The 15,270-nt window shown below is 58.3% G+C and overlaps 1 protein-coding gene across 4 annotated transcripts in view; it reads left to right on the top strand.

Annotated features, from left to right (window-relative positions):
* The window catches only part of EVC (EvC ciliary complex subunit 1), a 72,192-nt gene that overhangs the window by 51,798 nt on the left and 5,124 nt on the right, over window positions 1-15,270 (top strand). For all 4 annotated transcript variants that reach the window (XM_066278762.1, XM_066278759.1, XM_066278760.1 and 1 more), the window contains 2 exons: window positions 157-301; window positions 11,567-11,678. In XM_066278762.1, coding sequence (XP_066134859.1) covers window positions 157-301; window positions 11,567-11,678 — 257 coding nt within the window. The remainder of the gene's footprint in view (window positions 1-156; window positions 302-11,566; window positions 11,679-15,270) is intronic.

A 15,270-nucleotide genomic window follows, 5' to 3' on the forward strand; every position in this document is an offset into this window, starting at 1 on the left:
ACATAGTAACAACTGGTTTAAACCAGCCACGCACTCTCTGCCTCCTCCCCGGCCAGTCTAGGTTGGAGAGCGGGTGGAAGGGGAGAGCCAGGGCACGGGGAGATGGGGGGCTGTGCTGAGTGGCCCCTCGCGGAGTCCTTTCCCTCCTGCCCACAGAGGACGCTGCTGGAGGCAGCTGTGGAGAGCGTCTACGTGACCGGCGCCGGCGTTGGTCGGCTCGTGCAAGCATATGACCAGCAGGTTGAGAGGGTCGTGCGGGACCACGAGGGGCGCCGGCTGGAGCAGCTGCGGACCCTGCAGGGTATGGCGCCTGGGGGGGGAGGGGCACGGCGCAGGGTATGGCGCCTGGGGGGGGAGGGGCACGGCGCAGGGTGTGGCGCCTGGGGGGGGAGGGGCACGGCGCAGGGTGTGGCGCCTGGGGGGGGAGGGGCACGGCGCAGGGTGTGGCGCCTGGGGGGGGAGGGGCACGGCGCAGGGTGTGGCGCCTGGGGGGGAGGGGCACGGCGCAGGGTGTGGCGCCTGGGGGGGAGGGGCACGGCGCAGGGTATGGCGCCTGGGGGGGCACGGCGCAGGGTGTGGCGCCTGGGGGGGTGCACGACGCAGGGTGTGGCGCCTGGGGGGGACGACGCAGGGTGTGGCGCCTGGGGGGGGCACGGCGCAGGGTGTGGCGCCTGGGGGGGACGACGCAGGGTGTGGCGCCTGGGGGGGGGCACGGCGCAGGGTGTGGCGCCTGGGGGGGCACGGCGCAGGGTGTAGCGCCTGGGGGAGGGGTGGAACCCCATGGTGGGAGCCAGACCAGCCCTGAGTGTGGGGCAGGAGGGAACACCAGGTTTTCCCGGCTTTAGTTTGGGACATCTCATCTTTTTCAATGTTTCATGTACTTATTTATCTCCTGGTTTGTCCCCAGAAGGCTCTTGTCCCCAAGGCACACAAAGAAACATTAGCGTACAGCACAGTAGGATTTTTTATAGTAGATGCATCAGGACAAGGACAGGACAGTGAGGAGGAGTTAGGGTAGGGCCCTTCTCTGGGACATCTGTCCCCAGATTCCCACTTAGTCATGACATGGTTTTGGCTCGGGGCTTCCTGAGAGCCAGAGAGGTGGACACTTCCTCAGTTAGCACTGTGGCGGTGACCGTATCAGGACAAGTTACACTGACTTGAGTTACATGCATTCTCCTCGAGTGGCTAGGTCAGCGTGGCAGCTAGTGAAGTGAGTCGGCTAGCTACCCGTGAAAACTGCGCAAGTGTAGCAGCTAGTCAGGAGTCACAGCTAGTCAGGTGTCACAGCTAGTCAGGAGTCACAGCTAGTCATGTGTCACAGCTAGTCATGCGTCACAGCTAGTCAGGAGTCACAGCTAGTCATGCGTCACAGCTAGTCATGCGTCACAGCTAGTCATGTGTCACAGCTAGTCATGTGTCATAGTCAGGAGTCACAGCTAGTCATGCGTCACAGCTAGTCTGGTGTCACAGCTAGTCAGGGGTCACAGCTAGTCAGGCGTCACAGCTAGTCAGGCGTCACAGCTAGTCAGGTGTCACAGCTAGTCATGTGTCATAGTCAGGGGTCACAGCTAGTCAGGAGTCACAGCTAGTCAGGGGTCACAGCTAGTCAGGGGTCACAGCTAGTCAGGCGTCACAGCTAGTCAGGTGTCACAGCTAGTCTTGTGTCATAGTCAGGTGTCACAGCTAGTCATGTGTCACAGCTAGTCAGGGGTCACAGCTAGTCAGGGGTCACAGCTAGTCAGGGGTCACAGCTAGTCATGTGTCATAGTCAGGTGTCACAGCTAGTCATGCGTCACAGCTAGTCAGGAGTCACAGCTAGTCAGGAGTCACAGCTAGTCGGGCGTCACGGCTAGTCATGCGTCACGGCTAGTCATGCGTCACAGCTAGTCGGGCGTCACAGCTAGTCGGGCGTCACAGCTAGTCGGGTGTCACAGCTAGTCATGTGTCATAGTCAGGAGTCACAGCTAGTCATGCGTCACAGCTAGTCGGGTGTCACAGCTAGTCATGCGTCACAGCTAGTCATGTGTCACAGCTAGTCGGCGTCACAGCTAGTCAGGAGTCACAGCTAGTCATGCGTCACAGCTAGTCATGCGTCACAGCTAGTCATGCGTCACAGCTAGTCGGGTGTCACAGCTAGTCAGGGGTCACAGCTAGTCAGGGGTCACAGCTAGTCATGCGTCACAGCTAGTCGGGTGTCACAGCTAGTCAGGTGTCACAGCTAGTCATGTGTCACAGCTAGTCGGGTGTCACAGCTAGTCAGGGGTCACAGCTAGTCAGGTGTCACAGCTAGTCATGTGTCATAGTCAGGAGTCACAGCTAGTCATGCGTCACAGCTAGTCATGCGTCACAGCTAGTCGGGTGTCACAGCTAGTCAGGCGTCACAGCTAGTCAGGTGTCACAGCTAGTCATGTGTCATAGTCAGGAGTCACAGCTAGTCAAGCGTCACAGCTAGTCGGGTGTCACAGCTAGTCAGGCGTCACAGCTAGTCAGGTGTCACAGTCAGGTGTCACAGCTAGTCATGTGTCACAGCTAGTCGGGTGTCACAGCTAGTCAGGGGTCACAGCTAGTCAGGGGTCACAGCTAGTCATGTATCATAGTCAGGAGTCACAGCTAGTCATGCGTCACAGCTAGTCATGCGTCACAGCTAGTCGGGTGTCACAGCTAGTCGGGTGTCACAGCTAGTCATGTGTCATAGTCAGGAGTCACAGCTAGTCATGCGTCACAGCTAGTCATGCGTCACAGCTAGTCAGGTGTCACAGCTAGTCATGTGTCATAGTCAGGAGTCACAGCTAGTCATGCGTCACAGCTAGTCTGGTGTCACAGCTAGTCAGGGGTCACAGCTAGTCAGGCGTCACAGCTAGTCAGGCGTCACAGCTAGTCAGGTGTCACAGCTAGTCATGTGTCATAGTCAGGGGTCACAGCTAGTCAGGAGTCACAGCTAGTCAGGGGTCACAGCTAGTCAGGGGTCACAGCTAGTCAGGCGTCACAGCTAGTCAGGTGTCACAGCTAGTCTTGTGTCATAGTCAGGTGTCACAGCTAGTCATGTGTCACAGCTAGTCAGGGGTCACAGCTAGTCAGGGGTCACAGCTAGTCAGGCGTCACAGCTAGTCAGGTGTCACAGCTAGTCTTGTGTCATAGTCAGGTGTCACAGCTAGTCATGTGTCACAGCTAGTCAGGGGTCACAGCTAGTCATGCGTCACAGCTAGTCGGGCGTCACGGCTAGTCATGCGTCACGGCTAGTCATGCGTCACGGCTAGTCAGGCGTCACAGCTAGTCGGGTGTCACAGCTAGTCATGTGTCATAGTCAGGAGTCACAGCTAGTCATGCGTCACAGCTAGTCGGGCGTCACAGCTAGTCGGGCGTCACAGCTAGTCGGGTGTCACAGCTAGTCATGTGTCATAGTCAGGAGTCACAGCTAGTCATGTGTCACAGCTAGTCATGTGTCACAGCTAGTCATGTGTCATAGTCAGGAGTCACAGCTAGTCATGCGTCACAGCTAGTCATGCGTCACAGCTAGTCAGGCGTCACAGCTAGTCATGCGTCACAGCTAGTCGAGCGTCACAGCTAGTCGGGTGTCACAGCTAGTCATGTGTCATAGTCAGGAGTCACAGCTAGTCATGCGTCACAGCTAGTCATGTGTCACAGCTAGTCATGTGTCATAGTCAGGAGTCACAGCTAGTCATGCGTCACAGCTAGTCTGGTGTCACAGCTAGTCAGGGGTCACAGCTAGTCAGGCGTCACAGCTAGTCAGGTGTCACAGCTAGTCATGTGTCATAGTCAGGGGTCACAGCTAGTCAGGGGTCACAGCTAGTCAGGGGTCACAGCTAGTCAGGCGTCACAGCTAGTCAGGTGTCACAGCTAGTCATGTGTCATAGTCAGGTGTCACAGCTAGTCATGTGTCACAGCTAGTCAGGGGTCACAGCTAGTCAGGGGTCACAGCTAGTCAGGGGTCACAGCTAGTCATGTGTCATAGTCAGGTGTCACAGCTAGTCATGCGTCACAGCTAGTCAGGAGTCACAGCTAGTCAGGAGTCACAGCTAGTCGGGCGTCACAGCTAGTCATGCGTCACAGCTAGTCATGCGTCACAGCTAGTCGGGCGTCACAGCTAGTCGGGCGTCACAGCTAGTCGGGTGTCACAGCTAGTCATGTGTCATAGTCAGGAGTCACAGCTAGTCATGCGTCACAGCTAGTCGGGTGTCACAGCTAGTCATGCGTCACAGCTAGTCATGTGTCACAGCTAGTCGGCGTCACAGCTAGTCAGGAGTCACAGCTAGTCATGCGTCACAGCTAGTCATGCGTCACAGCTAGTCGGGCGTCACAGCTAGTCATGCGTCACAGCTAGTCGAGCGTCACAGCTAGTCGGGTGTCACAGCTAGTCATGTGTCATAGTCAGGAGTCACAGCTAGTCATGCGTCACAGCTAGTCGGGTGTCACAGCTAGTCATGCGTCACAGCTAGTCGGGCGTCACAGCTAGTCATGTGTCATAGTCAGGAGTCACAGCTAGTCATGTGTCACAGCTAGTCATGTGTCACAGCTAGTCATGTGTCATAGTCAGGAGTCACAGCTAGTCATGCGTCACAGCTAGTCATGCGTCACAGCTAGTCATGCGTCACAGCTAGTCGAGCGTCACAGCTAGTCGGGTGTCACAGCTAGTCATGTGTCATAGTCAGGAGTCACAGCTAGTCATGCGTCACAGCTAGTCGGGTGTCACAGCTAGTCAGGGGTCACAGCTAGTCAGGCGTCACAGCTAGTCAGGTGTCACAGCTAGTCATGTGTCACAGCTAGTCATGTGTCATAGTCAGGAGTCACAGCTAGTCATGCGTCACAGCTAGTCATGCGTCACAGCTAGTCGAGCGTCACAGCTAGTCGGGTGTCACAGCTAGTCATGTGTCATAGTCAGGAGTCACAGCTAGTCATGCGTCACAGCTAGTCGGGCGTCACAGCTAGTCGGGCGTCACAGCTAGTCGGGTGTCACAGCTAGTCATGTGTCATAGTCAGGAGTCACAGCTAGTCATGCGTCACAGCTAGTCGGGCGTCACAGCTAGTCATGCGTCACAGCTAGTCATGTGTCACAGCTAGTCGGCGTCACAGCTAGTCAGGAGTCACAGCTAGTCATGCGTCACAGCTAGTCATGCGTCACGGCTAGTCGGGCGTCACGGCTAGTCATGCGTCACAGCTAGTCGAGCGTCACAGCTAGTCGGGTGTCACAGCTAGTCATGTGTCATAGTCAGGAGTCACAGCTAGTCATGCGTCACAGCTAGTCGGGTGTCACAGCTAGTCATGCGTCACAGCTAGTCGGGCGTCACAGCTAGTCATGTGTCATAGTCAGGAGTCACAGCTAGTCATGTGTCACAGCTAGTCATGTGTCACAGCTAGTCATGTGTCATAGTCAGGAGTCACAGCTAGTCATGCGTCACAGCTAGTCATGCGTCACAGCTAGTCATGCGTCACAGCTAGTCGAGCGTCACAGCTAGTCGGGTGTCACAGCTAGTCATGTGTCATAGTCAGGAGTCACAGCTAGTCATGCGTCACAGCTAGTCGGGTGTCACAGCTAGTCAGGGGTCACAGCTAGTCAGGCGTCACAGCTAGTCAGGTGTCACAGCTAGTCATGTGTCACAGCTAGTCGGGTGTCACAGCTAGTCAGGGGTCACAGCTAGTCAGGCGTCACAGCTAGTCAGGTGTCACAGCTAGTCATGCGTCACAGCTAGTCATGCGTCACAGCTAGTCATGCGTCACAGCTAGTCGGGTGTCACAGCTAGTCAGGGGTCACAGCTAGTCAGGTGTCACAGCTAGTCATGCGTCACAGCTAGTCGGGTGTCACAGCTAGTCAGGTGTCACAGCTAGTCATGTGTCACAGCTAGTCGGGTGTCACAGCTAGTCAGGGGTCACAGCTAGTCAGGTGTCACAGCTAGTCATGTGTCATAGTCAGGAGTCACAGCTAGTCATGCGTCACAGCTAGTCATGCGTCACAGCTAGTCGGGTGTCACAGCTAGTCAGGGGTCACAGCTAGTCAGGTGTCACAGCTAGTCATGTGTCATAGTCAGGAGTCACAGCTAGTCAAGCGTCACAGCTAGTCGGGTGTCACAGCTAGTCGGGCGTCACAGCTAGTCAGGTGTCACAGTCAGGTGTCACAGCTAGTCATGTGTCACAGCTAGTCGGGTGTCACAGCTAGTCAGGGGTCACAGCTAGTCAGGTGTCACAGCTAGTCATGTGTCATAGTCAGGAGTCACAGCTAGTCATGCGTCACAGCTAGTCATGCGTCACAGCTAGTCGGGTGTCACAGCTAGTCGGGTGTCACAGCTAGTCATGTGTCATAGTCAGGAGTCACAGCTAGTCATGCGTCACAGCTAGTCATGCGTCACAGCTAGTCAGGTGTCACAGCTAGTCATGTGTCATAGTCAGGAGTCACAGCTAGTCATGCGTCACAGCTAGTCTGGTGTCACAGCTAGTCAGGGGTCACAGCTAGTCAGGCGTCACAGCTAGTCAGGTGTCACAGCTAGTCATGTGTCATAGTCAGGGGTCACAGCTAGTCAGGAGTCACAGCTAGTCAGGGGTCACAGCTAGTCAGGGGTCACAGCTAGTCAGGCGTCACAGCTAGTCAGGTGTCACAGCTAGTCATGTGTCATAGTCAGGTGTCACAGCTAGTCATGTGTCACAGCTAGTCAGGGGTCACAGCTAGTCAGGGGTCACAGCTAGTCAGGCGTCACAGCTAGTCGGGCGTCACAGCTAGTCTTGTGTCATAGTCAGGTGTCACAGCTAGTCATGTGTCACAGCTAGTCAGGGGTCACAGCTAGTCATGCGTCACAGCTAGTCGGGCGTCACAGCTAGTCATGCGTCACAGCTAGTCATGCGTCACAGCTAGTCGGGCGTCACAGCTAGTCGGGTGTCACAGCTAGTCATGTGTCATAGTCAGGAGTCACAGCTAGTCATGCGTCACAGCTAGTCGGGCGTCACAGCTAGTCGGGCGTCACAGCTAGTCGGGTGTCACAGCTAGTCATGTGTCATAGTCAGGAGTCACAGCTAGTCATGTGTCACAGCTAGTCATGTGTCACAGCTAGTCATGTGTCACAGCTAGTCAGGTGTCACAGCTAGTCATGCGTCACAGCTAGTCGGGCGTCACAGCTAGTCATGCGTCACAGCTAGTCGAGCGTCACAGCTAGTCATGCGTCACAGCTAGTCGAGCGTCACAGCTAGTCGGGTGTCACAGCTAGTCATGTGTCATAGTCAGGAGTCACAGCTAGTCATGCGTCACAGCTAGTCGGGCGTCACAGCTAGTCATGTGTCATAGTCAGGAGTCACAGCTAGTCATGTGTCACAGCTAGTCATGTGTCACAGCTAGTCATGTGTCATAGTCAGGAGTCACAGCTAGTCATGCGTCACAGCTAGTCGAGCGTCACAGCTAGTCGGGTGTCACAGCTAGTCATGTGTCATAGTCAGGAGTCACAGCTAGTCATGCGTCACAGCTAGTCGGGTGTCACAGCTAGTCAGGGGTCACAGCTAGTCAGGCGTCACAGCTAGTCATGTGTCACAGCTAGTCGGGTGTCACAGCTAGTCAGGGGTCACAGCTAGTCAGGCGTCACAGCTAGTCATGCATTACAGCTAGTCATGCGTCACAGCTAGTCGGGTGTCACAGCTAGTCGGGTGTCACAGCTAGTCAGGGGTCACAGCTAGTCAGGTGTCACAGCTAGTCATGTGTCACAGCTAGTCGGGTGTCACAGCTAGTCGGGCGTCACAGCTAGTCGGGTGTCACAGCTAGTCATGTGTCATAGTCAGGAGTCACAGCTAGTCATGCGTCACAGCTAGTCATGCGTCACAGCTAGTCGGGTGTCACAGCTAGTCAGGGGTCACAGCTAGTCAGGTGTCACAGCTAGTCATGTGTCATAGTCAGGAGTCACAGCTAGTCAAGCGTCACAGCTAGTCGGGTGTCACAGCTAGTCAGGCGTCACAGCTAGTCAGGTGTCACAGTCAGGTGTCACAGCTAGTCATGTGTCACAGCTAGTCGGGTGTCACAGCTAGTCAGGGGTCACAGCTAGTCAGGTGTCACAGCTAGTCATGTGTCATAGTCAGGAGTCACAGCTAGTCATGCGTCACAGCTAGTCATGCGTCACAGCTAGTCGGGTGTCACAGCTAGTCGGGTGTCACAGCTAGTCATGTGTCATAGTCAGGAGTCACAGCTAGTCATGCGTCACAGCTAGTCGGGTGTCACAGCTAGTCAGGGGTCACAGCTAGTCAGGCGTCACAGCTAGTCAGGTGTCACAGCTAGTCATGTGTCACAGCTAGTCGGGTGTCACAGCTAGTCAGGAGTCACAGCTAGTCAGGTGTCACAGCTAGTCATGTGTCATAGTCAGGAGTCACAGCTAGTCATGCGTCACAGCTAGTCATGCGTCACAGCTAGTCGGGTGTCACAGCTAGTCAGGGGTCACAGGTAGTCAGGTGTCACAGCTAGTCATGTGTCATAGTCAGGAGTCACAGCTAGTCAAGCGTCACAGCTAGTCGGGTGTCACAGCTAGTCAGGCGTCACAGCTAGTCAGGTGTCACAGCTAGTCAGGTGTCATAGTCAGGTGTCACAGCTAGTCATGTGTCACAGCTAGTCAGGGGTCACAGCTAGTCAGGCGTCACAGCTAGTCAGGTGTCACAGCTAGTCATGTGTCATAGTCAGGTGTCAAAGGTAGTCATGCGTCACAGCTAGTCGGGCGTCACAGCTAGTCGGGCGTCACAGCTAGTCGGGCGTCATAGTCAGGTGTCACAGCTAGTCAGGGGTCACAGCTAGTCAGGAGTCACAGCTAGTTAGGAGTCACAGCTAGTCATGTGTCATAGTCAGGTGTCACAGCTAGTCAGGGGTCACAGCTAGTCAGGGGTCACAGCTAGTCATGTGTCATAGTCAGGTGTCACAGCTAGTCAGGGGTCACAGCTAGTCAGGGGTCACAGCTAGTCATGTGTCACAGCTAGTCAGGGGTCACAGCTAGTCAGGGGTCACAGCTAGTCATGTGTCATAGTCAGGTGTCACAGCTAGTCAGGGGTCACAGCTAGTCAGGAGTCACAGCTAGTCAGGGGTCACAGCTAGTCGGGCGTCACAGCTAGTCGGGTGTCACAGCTAGTCATGTGTCATAGTCAGGAGTCACAGCTAGTCATGCGTCACAGCTAGTCGGGTGTCACAGCTAGTCATGCGTCACAGCTAGTCGGGCGTCACAGCTAGTCAGGAGTCACAGCTAGTCAGGAGTCACAGCTAGTCATGCGTCATAGTCAGGAGTCACAGCTAGTAATGCGTCACAGCTAGTCGGGTGTCACAGCTAGTCATGCGTCACAGCTAGTCATGTATCATAGTCAGGTGTCACAGCTAGTCATGCGTCACAGCTAGTCATGCGTCACAGCTAGTCATGCGTCACAGCTAGTCGGGCGTCACAGCTAGTCATGCGTCACAGCTAGTCATGCGTCACAGCTAGTCGGGCGTCACAGCTAGTCGGGTGTCACAGCTAGTCATGTGTCACAGCTAGTCGGGTGTCACAGCTAGTCAGGGGTCACAGCTAGTCAGGCGTCACAGCTAGTCAGGTGTCGGGCGTCACAGCTAGTCATGCGTCACAGCTAGTCGGGTGTCACAGCTAGTCATGTGTCACAGCTAGTCGGGTGTCACAGCTAGTCGGGTGTCACAGCTAGTCAGGGGTCACAGCTAGTCAGGTGTCACAGCTAGTCAGGGGTCACAGCTAGTCATGCGTCACAGCTAGTCGGGTGTCACAGCTAGTCAGGGGTCACAGCTAGTCAGGCGTCACAGCTAGTCATGCGTCACAGCTAGTCATGCGTCACAGCTAGTCAGGTGTCACAGCTAGTCAGGGGTCACAGCTAGTCAGGTGTCACAGCTAGTCAGGGGTCACAGCTAGTCAGGCGTCACAGCTAGTCATGCGTCACAGCTAGTCATGCGTCACAGCTAGTCATGCGTCACAGCTAGTCAGGTGTCACAGCTAGTCAGGGGTCACAGCTAGTCAGGTGTCACAGCTAGTCATGTGTCATAGTCAGGAGTCACAGCTAGTCATGCGTCACAGCTAGTCGGGTGTCACAGCTAGTCAGGGGTCACAGCTAGTCAGGTGTCACAGCTAGTCATGCGTCACAGCTAGTCGGGTGTCACAGCTAGTCAGGGGTCACAGCTAGTCAGGCGTCACAGCTAGTCAGGTGTCATAGTCAGGTGTCACAGCTAGTCAGGCGTCACAGCTAGTCAGGTGTCATAGTCAGGCGTCACAGCTAGTCAGGCGTCACAGCTAGTCAGGCGTCACAGCTAGTCAGGTGTCATAGTCAGGTGTCACAGCTAGTCATGTGTCACAGCTAGTCAGGGGTCACAGCTAGTCAGGCGTCACAGCTAGTCAGGTGTCATAGTCAGGCGTCACAGCTAGTCAGGTGTCACAGCTAGTCATGTGTCACAGCTAGTCAGGGGTCACAGCTAGTCAGGAGTCACAGCTAGTCATGTGTCACAGCTAGTCATGTGTCACAGCTAGTCAGGGGTCACAGCTAGTCAGGGGTCACAGCTAGTCAGAGGTCACAGCTAGTCATGTGTCATAGTCAGGTGTCACAGCTAGTCAGGGGTCACAGCTAGTCAGGAGTCACAGCTAGTCAGGGGTCACAGCTAGTCAGGCGTCACAGCTAGTCAGGAGTCACAGCTAGTCATGCGTCACAGCTAGTCGGGTGTCACAGCTAGTCAGGGGTCACAGCTAGTCATGCGTCACAGCTAGTCATGCGTCACAGCTAGTCATGCGTCACAGCTAGTCAGGGGTCACAGCTAGTCAGGGGTCACAGCTAGTCAGGCGTCACAGCTAGTCGGGTGTCACAGCTAGTCAGGGGTCACAGCTAGTCAGGCGTCACAGCTAGTCAGGCGTCACAGCTAGTCAGGCGTCACAGCTAGTCAGGGGTCACAGCTAGTCAGGCGTCACAGCTAGTCAGGTGTCACAGCTCGTCATGTGTCATAGTCAGGTGTCACAGCTCGTCGGGCGTCACAGCTAATTGGGTGTCACAGCTAGTCATGCGTCACAGCTAATTGGGTGTCACAGCTAATCGGGTGTCACAGCTAGTCATGCGTCACAGCTAATTGGGTGTCACAGCTAATCGGGTGTCATAGCTAGTTGGGTGCGGCAGCTGGTCAGGTGGAAGCACGTTCTGATACGCAGTCCCATGCACCTCGGACCTCCGAGGTGAACTTCCCACGTCCTCAGAAAGCACCCATTTCCGCCCCACGTCTGCAAAGGGAACGGCCGTCGGCACACACACCGCTCTGCGTGTCGGACCCTGTCTTCTCTCTCGCGTGGGGTTTGGCTGTGAGTGTTGGGTCTTCCTTGCGGGCCTCCCCTTTCTCCTGGCACGAGAACGCGGGCGGCTGGAGGCGAGCCCGGCTCTTTCCTGCTGGGACGCCACTCTGTGACGGAAGCCGCGCGGCCTCAGCCACCGAGCCCTCGTGGGGCCGGCACCAGGGCCCTCTTTGCCAGCAGCTGTGTCCTGCCGCTCTTTGTGCCCAGCGCCAACCCAGCCCTGGCACAGAGCCGGCCCCTCCCACCGGCCCCTGACCGGGTGTCGCATGTTCTAGGAGAGAGAGTGGAAAACTACAAGCTGCAGAAGAAGCGAGAGCTCGGCGGCCCTCTGTCGGGGGACACGGTGACGGGTGGAGCGGACGCAGCGTCCCAGGGCGTCCACCAGAGGTGAGGTCTCCACCGGGGGCACACTCGGCCCCGCACGCCACGACTCTCCCCCAGCCTCGAACGGGGACGCGGCCTGCAGGCGCTGCCTCCCCCTGGCCGCCTGGAGGCCCAGGAGCCCTGCCTGCTCCCTGCTCCACACGCGGCCCCTGCAGCGCGGGCGCAGGGCGCGAGCCCCTCCACTGTGGCCGTGGCTCCGTATCCAGCTCTAAGTGGCGTCACAGCCCTGACAGGGCACCGCCCCCGCACTCTCACCTTGGGGTGGTCCCCTCGGAGCGGACCCTGGCCTCAGCACCGGGGGCAGGTGGTCGATGGGCCGGGACCCCAGGAAGCCAGGGGGCAGCAGCAGGTGAGGCAGACGGTGCCTCCACTGCAGCATCAGAGCGACCCACCGACCCGCCCAGGGTAGCTGGCTTCCCCACGGCTCTGCGGGTCAGAAGCCTGGGCGGGTGCGGCGGCTTCCTCCCAGTCCCGCGTGGCCAGGGTCCAGGTGTCCGCTGGCCGGGCTCTGACCGGAGGCGCCGGGCAGTCTCACCAGGCTCGCTCAGGCCACTGGCAGATGCCAGCGCCGTGCAGAACTGCAGCCCCTCTTTCCTGAGGCTGTTGGCTGGGGTCCCCCGACCCCCTGGAGGCCTCTCCCTGGCCGCTGCACGTAGCCACCGCCTCCGGTGCGGCAAGGCCTGGCCGCAGCTGGGGTGTCGGCCGCCTTCTCCCGCCCGCCAGTCTCCAGCGCAGCCCAGGCGACACCTCTGCTGTCAGGGCCACAGCCATCGGGCCCCACCCGCAGAGGCTGCACCTTGCAGGCGTCGCCCTAACCCGACCGCAGAGCCCCGTTGCGTGTGACGTAACGTCTGCACAGGTGCAGGGATTAGGTCGTGGATGGCTGTGGGGGGACATCGTGTGGCCTACCATGACAGGAAAAAGCCAGTACCCCCGTGATAATGAGGGGTTTCCAGGGCAACGGAGGCCCAGAGCACCGACCTCAGCGGTATCACAGCGAGTCGTCCCGTGCCTGCCCTCCCCAGCTCAGGGTGGGGCTCTGTGAGGGCAAGACTGGGAGTCTCACTCACGCCCGTGTCCTCCAGACCCAGCACAGAACCTGGCCGGCCAGAGGTGCTCTTCTGCGTGAGCAAATGAGTGGATGGGTGGATTGATGGATGAGGGATGGATGATGGATGCATGCATGCATTGCATGGATGGATGTATGTATGGATGGATGGATAGATAAGTAAATGAATGGATGGATCTATGGATGGATCTATAGATGGATGCATACGTGCCTGCATGGACAGTGGGGTCCTGTAGGATGTATAGGAGTTTGCCAGGCGAATAGATGAGAGGCGAGCTACACCGGCAGCAGGAAGAACGTGAGGCAGAAGCAGGGTGGAATTTCACGCCTTCAGGCACACACCCTTCGTGGCCGGCTGCCTGTGATGCTAAAGGCGACTTCTGCCTTCAAGTCTGGAAATTCAGCTCCTTTTAGAAAACCAGGAACACAAGACTGGGGAGAAGGAGGCAGAGAGTAACCCTGGAAGCAGGGTGGACGGGCCGGAACGTTCCTGTTTGTGGAGGCCAGAGGACCGTCAGCCGCAGACGGACGGGGCTTCTCACACAGGCGCGGGGAGATCTCTGGTCCCGGAGGCGAGGGGCTTTCCCAGGGTCAGCAGCCCGCTCTCTGCCCCGCTCTGCCCCCACCACCCAGAGGGTCTGGTCCCGGAGGCGAGGGGCTTTCCCGGGGTCAGCAGCCCGCTCTCTGCCCCGCTCTGCCCCCACCACCCAGAGGGTCTGGTCCCGGAGGCGAGGGGCTTTCCCAGGGTCAGCAGCCCGCTCTCTGCCCCGCTCTGCCCCCACCACCCAGAGGGTCTGGTCCCGGAGGCGAGGGGCTTTCCCAGGGTCAGCAGCCCGCTCTCTGCCCCGCTCTGCCCCCACCACCCAGAGGGTCTGGTCCCGGAGGCGAGGGGCTTTCCCGGGGTCAGCAGCCCGCTCTCTGCCCCCACCACCCAGAGGGTCTGGCCCCGGAGGCGAGGGGCTTTCCCGGGGTCAGCAGCCCGCTCTCTGCCCCCACCACCCAGAGGGTCTGGTCCCGGAGGCGAGGGGCTTTCCCAGGGTCAGCAGCCCGCTCTCTGCCCCCACCACCCAGAGGGTCTGGTCCCGGAGGCGAGGGGCTTTCCCGGGGTCAGCAGCCCGCTCTCTGCCCCCACCACCCAGAGGGTCTGGCCCCGGAGGCGAGGGGCTTTCCCGGGGTCAGCAGCCCGCTCTCTGCCCCGCTCTGCCCCCACCACCCAGAGGGTCTGGTCCCGGAGGCGAGGGGCTTTCCCAGGGTCAGCAGCCCGCTCTCTGCCCGCTCTGCCCCCACCACCCAGAGGGTCTGGTCCCGGAGGCGAGGGGCTTTCCCAGGGTCAGCAGCCCGCTCTCTGCCCCGCTCTGCCCCCACCACCCAGAGGGTCTGGTCCCGGAGGCGAGGGGCTTTCCCAGGGTCAGCAGCCCGCTCTCTGCCCCCACCACCCAGAGGGTCTGGTCCCGGAGGCGAGGGGCTTTCCCGGGGTCAGCAGCCCGCTCTCTGCCCCGCTCTGCCCCCACCACCCAGAGGGTCTGGTCCCGGAGGCGAGGGGCTTTCCCAGGGGTCAGCAGCCCGCTCTCTGCCCGCTCCCCCACCACCCAGAGGGTCTGGTCCCGGAGGCGAGGGGCTTTCCCGGGGTCAGCAGCCCGCTCTCTGCCCCGCTCTGCCCCCACCACCCAGAGGGTCTGGTCCCGGAGGCGAGGGGCTTTCCCGGGGTCAGCAGCCCGCTCTCTGCCCCGCTCTGCCCCCACCACCCAGAGGGTCTGGTCCCGGAGGCGAGGGGCTTTCCCGGGGTCAGCAGCCCGCTCTCTGCCCCGCTCTGCCCCCACCACCCAGAGGGTCTGGTCCCGGAGGCGAGGGGCTTTCCCGGGGTCAGCAGCCCGCTCTCTGCCCCGCTCTGCCCCCACCACCCAGAGGGTCTGGCCTGTCTGACCCTGATTTCTTCTCAGTCGCAGAATACCAGGAAAGGGGGTGTCCGTTTCCTAGAGGACAGGCTGGGGCAGTTCTGAGCTTTTATATAAGGATGGGGCCTTCAGGAGAACGCCCCCCACCCCGAGGTTAAGATAGTTTTCTCATAGAAGATGTCGCTTGCTGCTCCCTGTTACATCCCAGCAAGAGAGGCCACAGCAGACACAAAGTGAATTTTATAAGTTTTATTGCAGACCTGTGCAGGGACTGCAGGTAACCCATGCAAGGGAGCACTGCAGCCCTCCAAACCTGCACAGGGATGCAGGTAACCCACACAGGGGAACACTGCAGCCCCCCAAACCTGCGCAGGGACTGCAGGCAACCCACGCCTCCAAAGAGACTGCGAGCACTGCAGCCACGAGCTTCTAAAATGGCTCCTTTTTATAGGGTGGCTATCTAGGATGAGCAAGCATCATACAGAAGCTGATGTGGCTGTTAGTCATTGGCTAGGGAGGTCGTGCGCAGTTACAGGGGGGGTATTGCTCAGTGGAGAATTTCAAACATAAACTTCTGATAAGGGTCTCTGACTCAATGCAGGATGTTGCTGAACTCTTTGTTCTCAGCGTC

This window comes from Saccopteryx bilineata, chromosome 5 (genome assembly GCF_036850765.1).
Source record: "Saccopteryx bilineata isolate mSacBil1 chromosome 5, mSacBil1_pri_phased_curated, whole genome shotgun sequence".
Classification (NCBI taxonomy): domain Eukaryota; kingdom Metazoa; phylum Chordata; class Mammalia; order Chiroptera; family Emballonuridae; genus Saccopteryx; species Saccopteryx bilineata.